Raw genomic sequence first — 10,060 nt, forward strand, 5'->3', positions numbered from 1 at the left:
CCCTTTTCTCCTCCCTCTGCCTCTATCTTTTGTCTGTTTTCTTTCCTGTGAGGGGCAAGATTGTTAGAAACTATTCACACATCAGCACAGTGCCTGCAATTAAAGTGAAAGAAATATCCTGATCTTTTAACTCTCTGTCTCTCTCACTCTCTCTCTTACACAAACACACACACGCGCGCACACACACACACACACACACACACACACACACACTCTCTTGTCTCTTCCCATCACCGCCCCATTCTTACACTCTTTATCATGCTTGCTTTCTTTCTTTCTTTCTTTCTTTCTTTCTTTCTTTCTTTCTTTCTTTCTTTTTTCTCTTCTTTTCCCTCTCTCCTCTGCTCTCTCTCTGTACATCTTTGTCATGTTAAGTGCAGTGAGTGGGTGAGTCTGGAACAGTTAACTACATCATAAGTGCTGAGCAGTGTGATCCATGTCCTTTCGTTTCCTGACCTCCTCTCCTCTCTTCTTCAGAAACACTGCGAGCGTCAGAAGTCCAGTCTGCGCGTGCGCTTCAGGCCCTCACTCTTCCAGCACGTCGGCCTGCACTCCTCTCTTGCTGGCAAGATCCAGAAGCTCACGGTAACTCAATTTCTTTCTCTCTTGCGCTCTCACTCTCTCTTGCATGTGTGCACACACACACAGGTGTGTATAGATATCTATATATTAGTGTATATATATAATAGTGCTGTCAAAATTCATACGTTAACGCAAACATCTGAAAAGTTATGCTTATGCCACAACTGTACTCATGAAAAGCAAATAGGTACTATGTCCCTCCAAAGTATTTCTCCAAAAGCCTCTTCTCTGCATCTTCATTTCTTGTTTTCATGTATTGGAGGTCAGCATTTTCTATCCTCGTTTCAAAATAAAATCCACTCTTGGACATATATTCTGTATTTGTGTTGCAGTCCTTCAAGCTTTCCGTTTTGATGGCCTTAGAGGTTTCATTGGAAATATGTAGCTCATAGGAGATCATCCGTGTTAAGAGTAATATGCTGCTAAACAATAGTGTTTGAATTGAAATGTACTTGTTTTGTGTTGATTCCGTTAATGTTAATTCTGTGTTTTTACTTGTAAATATCTATATTTCCAAACTTCTGCCCAAAGATGGGGAAAAAAGCGATAACCGTGACAAGTCACAGAACAATTGTGTCGTTAATCTGATTTTTAATATATATGTGTGTGTGTGTGTGTGTGTGTGTGTGTGCGTCCGTGTGGGTGTGTATGTGTGTGTGTATGCTGTACATATACAGTACTTACATGCAAACACTCGGGTTTCCCACAAGGGAGCCTCACATTAATGACAGTGGAGTTGTATTGTGCAGCTAGTCATGCACCAATGCTTACTGCTGTTTCCAAACAACCCCAAGAAGTCCAATTGAGCTGAGCAGATTACTTTTTCCTGCTAGCCAGCCACTCTTCTAGTCTGCATCAAAGGCAACTGTGGCTCCACAAATTCACACAGTGGACACATTTTGATGCAGATTCTCCAAAACATTATCTTCCTGCCCTGTCTGTATCTTTTTTTCTTCTTCTTCTTTTAGTTTTGTAAATTTGATCTGTCAAATACTATTCAGACTATTCCTGTCTGCGCTGCTCTGATGTGTCCTGTCTGCTGAGACTGCAGGGCCAGTTCTGCTGTCGCCCTTTGGACGGTTAGATAGTGGACTGGGACTGGAGCGGCCGATCGGACATGGCCACAGCCACTCACTCCCCGCACACACTTCCTCCCCTCTCTCTGACTCAACTGTCTGACCTCACCACAGACATGTGCCACATGGATTCCTGTTTCCTGTGCTGACAACCGACTTCCTGTGTGTATGTGTATCTCTGGGTGTGTTTGTCTGGATGAATGTATGCGTGTGTGTGTGTGTGTGTGTGTGTGTGTGTGTGTGCGCGCGCACGTGTGCTTATATCAGGATAAAGACTTCCTGAAGCCGCTTCTGCACAAGATCCATGTGAACCCTCCGGCTGAGGTCTCCACGTCTCTGAAGATCTACCAGGGCCACACGTTGGAGAAGACCTACGTGGGCGAGGACTTCTTCTGGGCCATCAACCCTGCCGCCGGAGACTACGTGCTCCTCAAGTTCGACCGACCCATCAGCATCGAGAGGTTCACCACCACTGCACACACACACACGACACACGACACACACGACACACACACACACACAACACACAACACACAACACACACACACACACACACACACACACACACACACCACACACCACACACCACACAACACACACCACACAACACACAACACACACACACACACACAACACACAGTCCTGACCTAACCTATCCTATCCTAACCCAGGAAATGTTTATCTGGTGCATGCACACATGGTCACACCCACAACCGCAGAACTGTAGCCACAGGAAGAGAGTCCTGCAGAGAGAGTTTGGTAGAGGGGGGATGGGGAGGAGAAGAGGAGACCTTAAAGGTGCACATCACATTTCCACTCCTCCACACTGCACTGCCTGTTCTCACCAGGGACCGCAGGCAGCTAATGAGGAGGCTAAAATAAGAACCCCCGCCTGCCTGCCACATCCACCAGAGAACCAGAGGGACGGAGAGGAGGATAGGAGGAGAGGGAGGGAGAGGAGGAGAGGGAGGAGAGGAAGGAGAGGAGGAGCGGGAGGAGAGGGAGGAGAGGAGGAGAGGGAGGAGAGGAGGAGAGGGAGGGAGGAGAGGAGGAGAGGAGGCGGCCAGGGAGACATGGCATGTCCTGACAAGTGCCGATGGCACTTCCTCATCTGGGCTCTGACAAGGCGTCTAGAGACTGTGTGTGTGTGTGTGTGTGTGTGTGTGTGTGTGTGTGTGTGTGTGTGTGTGTGTGCGTCTAGAGACTGTGTGTGTGTGTGTGTGTGTGTGTGTGTGTGTGTGCGTCTGCGTCTAGAGACTGTGTGTGTGTGTGTGTGTGTGTGCGTCTAGAGACTGTGTGTGTGTGTGTGCGAGTGTCTAGGGTTTAAATGCATTAACAAGATACGGTCTCAATCTATTGATGTGTGACTAGATTTAATTAGCTACTCAAGTAGAGACTTGCTTAAAGGGCCTCATATCTTCATGTGTGTTTGGCTTTGTGGTTTTATGTCTGTGTGTGTGCATGAGAGTGATTTAAGATCATCTGTACGTGCTATCTAAACAAGTACAATAAAAAAAAGCCCACAGTGATCACAGAAGAGCGACTAAACCAACAGTACAGCTCAGAGGTCCGGTTGGTGCCTTTATCTCCTTGGAGATGTTGTTCTGAATTTAGCACATTTTTTTGCATGATCACTTAGTGGAGAAGGAAACCAGTTTTTCAAATATCTGACCACAAGCTTTTCCTGTTACATAACGGTACTGAGTAATCAACTGAACAGAATTGCGTGTTTGTCTGTGTGTGTGTGTGTACATGCGTGTAAAGCTGTAAAGGTTGAACTAGTGCATGCATGAGCATATTTACGAAGTTGCGCTTGTACACTCTGTGGCTGTGTAGGTTCCTGTTCCGCAGTGGAAACCAGGAGCACCCTGGAGACCGGATTGACAACACCACAGTAGAGATCCTCCCCCTGATGGTAAGGAGCTGCTTTAGAACCAGTACACTGGACATTCTAAGCTGAATGAAGTTGCCTTTTAGTTGTCCACGATATTGATAAAAACGAAGCAAATGGTGTTACTTTCAGCTCAACTTTTGTGGCTGGTCAGGTTAGAATTGTGTGTGCCATCATGTCAGCAGTTATTGGAATATGTTAGTCTTGGGTGATCTAGGAGTGGTGATGAATATGTTCTGCATGATGACTATGCGGTCTCTTTGGCAGGAACCGGCATTACAGATCAAAGACAAATACAAAAGAACAGAGGATCGCTTCTTTAGAGTGGGTGAGTTTCTCCCACGTCCAGTCAAATGTCCAACTAAGTTTCCCATGTCCAGCTATAAGAAATGGGACCCCTACAGGCCTGCAATAAAGATCCAGATCTGAAGCCTCTCTCTTTCTTTCTCGCTCTCGCTCGCTCTCTCTCTCAGCCAACTTTGAGAAGGGTATGGTGGAGGCCGCAGTGGACCCGGCCTTCAACCCGGTGGTGGCCCTGCGCCTGACCGTCCTCAAGGACTCCCCCGTCTGGGCCATCATCAGTGAGGTGAGCCACTTTCACACCACCCTTCTGCGTCCACTTCTAAATTTATTTAGGCGCTTACGTGACACTTTTATCCAAGATGACGTAGTTACCAAATGCAGGGGCCCGCCTCACTGGAGCAAAAACACCACGGTAGCATCTGGGAATCTAGCCCACGACTTTATTTGACTACTGCAAGCTTGCCAAGTTCAATAGCCACTACGTCACACCACCCATTTGTGTGCCTGTCTTGCCTTTGCAGATTCACATTAAACGGGTGGCTGGATAACTGCCTGTAGGACCCCCAGCCGAGTGACAATGGTGGATGCCTCCAGAACGCTCAGCTGTGCTGTGCTTTGCTGTGTCGGGAAAGGGTCCCCCTGGTGCCACAACTGAAGGAATTAAAGAAAATGAAATATCAGCAGTGGTTTGGTAGAGGACGTGTTGCCTCGGACATTGCCACCATCTACCCCAAGCAAATGCTGGCATCTGTCTTTCTTCCTCTCCTCCTCTGTACTTCTGCCCCCCTACACACACACACACACACACACACACACACACACACACACACACTCTTTTCATCCATTTATTTGGCTGGCTGTGTCCCTTGTTAGATTTCTACTCCCCCCAACTCTTTGAGTTCTCATGTGAATGTGACTACTACTGTACAGAACAGATACTTTCCTCCCCCCTGAGGGACATTATCAGACATGGGAGCACCATGGTTTTGAAGAATTGCGTCCAGTGCCATCAAGGAGAGGTGCGAGTTTTGCTGAGGCAGAGAGAATTCTGACACTTACGGCTCAGCTTCGTTCACTCCGGCTTTGATGTGGAGACGTGCTTCATGGACACTCGCACACACACACACACACACACACACACACACACACACACACACACACACACACACACACACACACACATACATATTGCACCTGTTATTGTTTTGTTTGGGGATGTTGCACTGTTGATATGAGTGGCAGACAGCCCCTTCCTAAGGAAGAATGTTATTCAGTTATATCAGTTTTTTGAAAACTTTTTTGGATCCTGTGTGTGTGTGTGTGTGCGTAAACCCCCAAAATATGTCATTTGTTTAAAAGAAAATCATACAGTGGCAGACACTGGTGAAAAAATCTATTCAGATTTGTTCAATCAATTTAGATACATTTACTAATCCCAGAAAAAGCCTGTCATTGATGGGTCTGCCAAATGTTTCTTGAGGTAAACTTCTCATTATGAAGAAACTTCTTATATCTTAAACTGCTTCCTGTCAAACAGGAACTTGTTCATGACCTTTAGTGTCCTTCACGAGAACCAGTCAAACATGGCCTTTTGCCCCCATGAAGGGATAGATGACATTTACGTCTACTTATTATTAATACTATGACGATCTATGAAGGTGACTTTAATTTATTTGAAATAAATCTTTAATTTCTACAAGATAAAGAAAAAAGAATAATTTAATTTTTTACTCTAAGAAAAGTCTACGAAGCGTTTTTGAGAGAAAGAAAACACAAAACTAGTTTGTTTCTGTAAAGTTTTTATCTCTATTACTGGGTTTTGGTTTCTGTTTTGTGGAATGTGATAAAAGGAGTCTTGTAGAGCTGCTGTCGTCCATGTCTGCTTTGATTTTGGTCTCTGCCTGCACAGTGCTGTGGCGTGCAGGTCCTCCACCTGTGTGCCTTACTCTGGTCTACCCCACCCCCACCTCCCCACCTCTGGGGCTCTGCAGCAGAAGAACTGCCGCTGGGAGCGGAGCAGAGAGCCTCTGGCGTCCACAAATAACTATGTGCAGGACCCTAGTCCGTTAACTTCACAGGTGTAGGCTGAAAGCATGACATTCATGATTGTTTCACTGTGGGAGGGGAGGGGAGGCAGGGAGTGTCTGTGTTGGTCGTCGTTGACTACTTCTTCAGGAGCTCAGGGTTCCACACAGCACCCATACCCTCCCTAGTGGTGTGTTTTTCTTTCTTTCTTTCTTTCTTAATTTTTTTAGTAATTATTTCAGCCTGAAACTACCCATCATGTCCACTATACATGTTTGTCTCATGATTTAAGTTGGTCAAAAAGATGCCTAATGTTTCTGTTGGTGTATGTCCCAAGATGTTATTAGTCATTGTTTAAAGATGCCTAATGTTTCTGTTGGTGTATGTCCCAAGATGTTATTAGTCATTGTATAGTTTTCATCATGTATGGGCACTTGCAGCAGTCATGTGGTTGGATAAGTTGGAGAGATAGTGATGCAGAAAAGCACTCTGGTCACTGTGGGTCTCCTATGGTATTGAAACCCCACGGCCTGATTAAATGACTTCATTGTTGCAGCTGGCAGCTTAACCTCTGCCCGTTACTGAAATAGCAAGGCACATTTGTCCTTGTTCGGGAAAGTTTTTTTTTTTTTTTTTTTTTTACATCCGTCTACCCTAGCATTACCAGTTTCATTTCACATCAACCATTCCATCTAGTTTGGAAGAAGATCTATTTGAATTTCACATGCAGCATTCACATGTTTGGTGCATGCTTAAAAGCTGTAGTAGTTTGTGGCAGATTTTGTGATAGGATTTGCCTTCCAGTGTCAAGGTGTGGCACTACACTGTAGGACTGCAAGGTTGCTGCAGAGATTTAGTGGTCCCATTGTTCTGTAGTTCAAGCCCACTGTTCTATGTCAATCATCTGGCTGTTAACACAAAGGTGAAATTACTACTGTATATATATATATATATATATATCACAAGTGCTCTCATCTCATTTGATTGTACATACTTGGTGAAACAAAATGGATCTGTCTGTTGTGGAGGCATAAGCTGTAGCCTACCTGAGCAATCTGTATTTATGTAAACATGTCCATATCAGAACATGGCTCATAACACTGTCATTCATCAAGAGAGATAATGTGTCTGTTTTGTTTGTAATATATGCCACCTGATGGAAGGATCACTGGATTGGGTTTGACTAAGAAGGCACTTATCTTAAGGCATCTTAAGGCATAATTTTTGTCTGCACTGAAATGTGTCCTGTTGAAAATACAAGATATTGATGTGGCCAAAGTTTGAAATGCAGTTTTATTTTTGCAGTTTATTGCCCTCTTCTAGTAATATTTGTAAACCTTTGGTACTGTTGCTTTTTGAAATCTGGTCACTGAAATGCTTTTATAGTTGTTTTTGGCTGTGTCAAAAGTTTGACTGAACACAAGGGTATGTTTAATGTGAAATGACTTTTGAAATGGACTGGTCACTTAAGATCCTGAATGTTTGGTGTGAAATGTCTAGCCTGTCAAACTTAATCCAGTGCAGTTTTTGCTTCCCAACCAAAGATGGGTGACAAAGTGGGGACATGTCCCTTAACCATCCTCCGTCATGACACTACTCCGGCCTGTCATGTGCCTTCATCTGTGCATTGTTATCTTTTATGACATTGACGTCGACTTGCATAGACATTGCCATTGCTGAAATAAATGTCTTCAGCTAATGCACAACCATTGCCGTTTTTACCTTTTCTTTGATCATTATTTAATAACGCAGTTAAACGCACTGGTTTGTGGTTATTTCTGGATGGACCAATATTTTTGACAGCAAATAGGCTAGTCCTACGAAAGATGTAATTATCCGCGGAGGTGCCAAGCATGCCAACTGAGTGCTATTTTTGGAGTCAACTCAAGACAAAAGAGACCCATTTGTCTCCCGACACCTAGTGGTTAAAAAAAATATGGCGTCCTTCCTTAATTATAAAACATGGTCAAATCAGAGGCCGTTTACGGAGAGTCGGATCACATTAGCTCCATTGTACCTGCAATCTGTTGCAGTTCCGCTAGGGGCGATCACGAATAAGTGCAAAAACAATGGGGGTCTATGGAGCTAGACGGCTAAATTTGTCTCTTTCACCTGGTTGTCGTTGAGAAATTGAATATTTGATTGTGGTTTCTGCAAGCTCAAAATGGATTATAGGTCAAACTTTTTAGAACAAAAGTGACTCAAAAAAAATTTCTCTGCCCCCTCTTTCGACTGCAATATTCGAATTTCTGGGCAAAAAATATATCTCGAGAAAAGTGGATTTGAGGGGTACAGCTCCATAAACCTCCATTAATTCTGCACTTATACACGGGTTTCCCGTTTACCAACAAAACTAGATGCGCACGCAGCCTTGAGGCAGAAGACTGCTTGGTGGTCGTCCACAACGTTATAAACTTAACCTAAATAGTCGGCTGCTGTAAGCTACAATCGGATTTTCCCCCCTGTTGTCTCAATGATAATAACATCTCATTTCAGACTATATTTCAAAGTTTGACGTTCATTTGGATTATTAATATAACATCGTATTTTGTCATTTTTGGCGAAGACATGCATTCCGTTAGGGATATTGAACATATTTAACATTCTCTAACCATCGTGATTTCGAATTGGTGCAGTTTTCAGCACAAAAACTCATTTTATTCTTTTGCTCTTTTGCATTGCTCTATGCTGTTCTATGGTGCTTTCTGCCTCTTGGTTGCGCACGCATGTTTTCGTGACGTTCCATAGAAATCCATGTATTCGTGAGCGCCCTCGTGTGCAACCAGAAAAGGAACTGCAACCAGTTCAGAAACCGGAAGTTTCCCGAGAGTGGCGGTTCTGCCTAGAAATCTAGACGCACCCTAGCGGCGGCAAATTAATATACATTTCAATGATATAGGATGGCCCGCCAGGCTAGGTTCTCCCCTTATTAGACATTCTCTGGTCAAATCAAATCATCAACCAAGGTAGTTCAGTAACCCCGGGAGAACAAATCTTCTTCAAAACTAGCCTATTGAAGCAGTGCTAGTGGTGCCTCAACAGATAAGGTGGGACTCCCTCGCTGACCGGTCACTTAGGCTAGCACATCTATGATTACACTTTTGGCCGTGACACGCAGAAAGTGTACACATCCTGTGTCATAATTACCAGTTAATCAAAAACATGATGAGCAAAGGATCTGCTACCCGCCTGAAGTAGTGCCGCAGATGAAATACCACTCTGCCCGTCGGGGGCAGTAATGAGTTACACTGGAGCCTTGTCTACTATAATGGAATAAAGAAGAAAACATTTCCGGTTCCCCTCTCAGCTGTCATGGTAGCTTCCATAACAGTTACCCCTTATGTCATGTTTCTACTTAGTAGATAAATTGCAAATTGGTACAAACCGTTTAGACAAAATGCCCAAATACTACGAGGATAAAGAAGATGACGGCAAGGCTTGCGCTGGAATTAGAGAGGATTTTAAAGCCTGTCTTCTTCAGCATGACTGTGTCCTAAAGGTAACGCGCCACTCAACACCTGTGTCATTTGTAGCTAAATTAGTATTTTTCTAAGGTCATATTTACACCATTGCTATGTTGCTGTCTAGTAATGTTTGTTTATGAATCGAGAATGGTTATCTTTGAGAACTATTACATGACTTGGCTAGCTGTAGTATAACGTTGTCATCGATTTCACAGGAGGGAAAGAAACCCAGTGAATGTTTGAAAGAAGGACACTGTAAGGGCTTGCAAGTCTCTTTCTTCGAGTGCAAAAGGTCGATGGTAAGTGATTTTGATCCACTAGAGTCGTTCAACTAACGTCATTAGTTCTTAATTTAATTCCCCTTCAGAAATGCAGTGGGTGTTTTTTGTAGTCATATTGTCATACCTTGTACACCACTGATGTTGTTGTAATTTATCGTTTGGGAAGTAAATAAAGTTATTTTTATTCTATGCAGCATAACAACGGCGTGAAACAGTGGCAAACTAGGCTTACTAAACCATTTGATCTACGGTCTGTCCTTTTTTCGTTTTAGCTGGACACAAGGTCTCGATTCAGAGGCAGAAAGGGCTACTGACCAAGAGCTTGTTGTCGCCACAATCTGAAGCAATGTCATGCGAAATTGTAAATAGTAGGCTAAATGCCAGTGAGACTGAGAAAATAAAACTATCATGTTTTGTATAACTCTTGTCATCTGTCAT

General features: G+C 43.8%; 2 protein-coding genes across 2 annotated transcripts in view; both read left to right on the forward strand.

Annotated features, from left to right (window-relative positions):
* mgat4a (alpha-1,3-mannosyl-glycoprotein 4-beta-N-acetylglucosaminyltransferase A) overlaps positions 1-5,003 on the forward strand; it is a 45,642-nt gene extending 40,639 nt beyond the window's left edge. The window contains exons 10-15 of the mRNA XM_042073785.1: positions 478-585; positions 1,926-2,119; positions 3,495-3,573; positions 3,817-3,877; positions 4,023-4,135; positions 4,374-5,003. Of these exons, the coding sequence (XP_041929719.1) occupies positions 478-585; positions 1,926-2,119; positions 3,495-3,573; positions 3,817-3,877; positions 4,023-4,135; positions 4,374-4,400 (582 nt within the window). The 3' untranslated portion in view covers positions 4,401-5,003. The remainder of the gene's footprint in view (positions 1-477; positions 586-1,925; positions 2,120-3,494; positions 3,574-3,816; positions 3,878-4,022; positions 4,136-4,373) is intronic.
* A 4,145-nt stretch (positions 5,004-9,148) lies between these two features.
* Positions 9,149-10,043, forward strand: LOC121694439 (cytochrome c oxidase assembly factor 5). The gene is made up of 3 exons (XM_042074613.1): positions 9,149-9,376; positions 9,557-9,640; positions 9,895-10,043. Exons 1-3 carry the CDS (start codon positions 9,218-9,220, stop codon positions 9,934-9,936), a joined length of 285 nt encoding a protein of 94 aa, XP_041930547.1. The 5' UTR covers positions 9,149-9,217; the 3' UTR covers positions 9,937-10,043.
* Positions 10,044-10,060: the final 17 nt, after the last annotated feature.

This window comes from Alosa sapidissima, chromosome 2, assembly GCF_018492685.1.
Source record: "Alosa sapidissima isolate fAloSap1 chromosome 2, fAloSap1.pri, whole genome shotgun sequence".
In the NCBI taxonomy this organism is placed as follows: Eukaryota; Metazoa; Chordata; class Actinopteri; order Clupeiformes; family Clupeidae; genus Alosa; species Alosa sapidissima.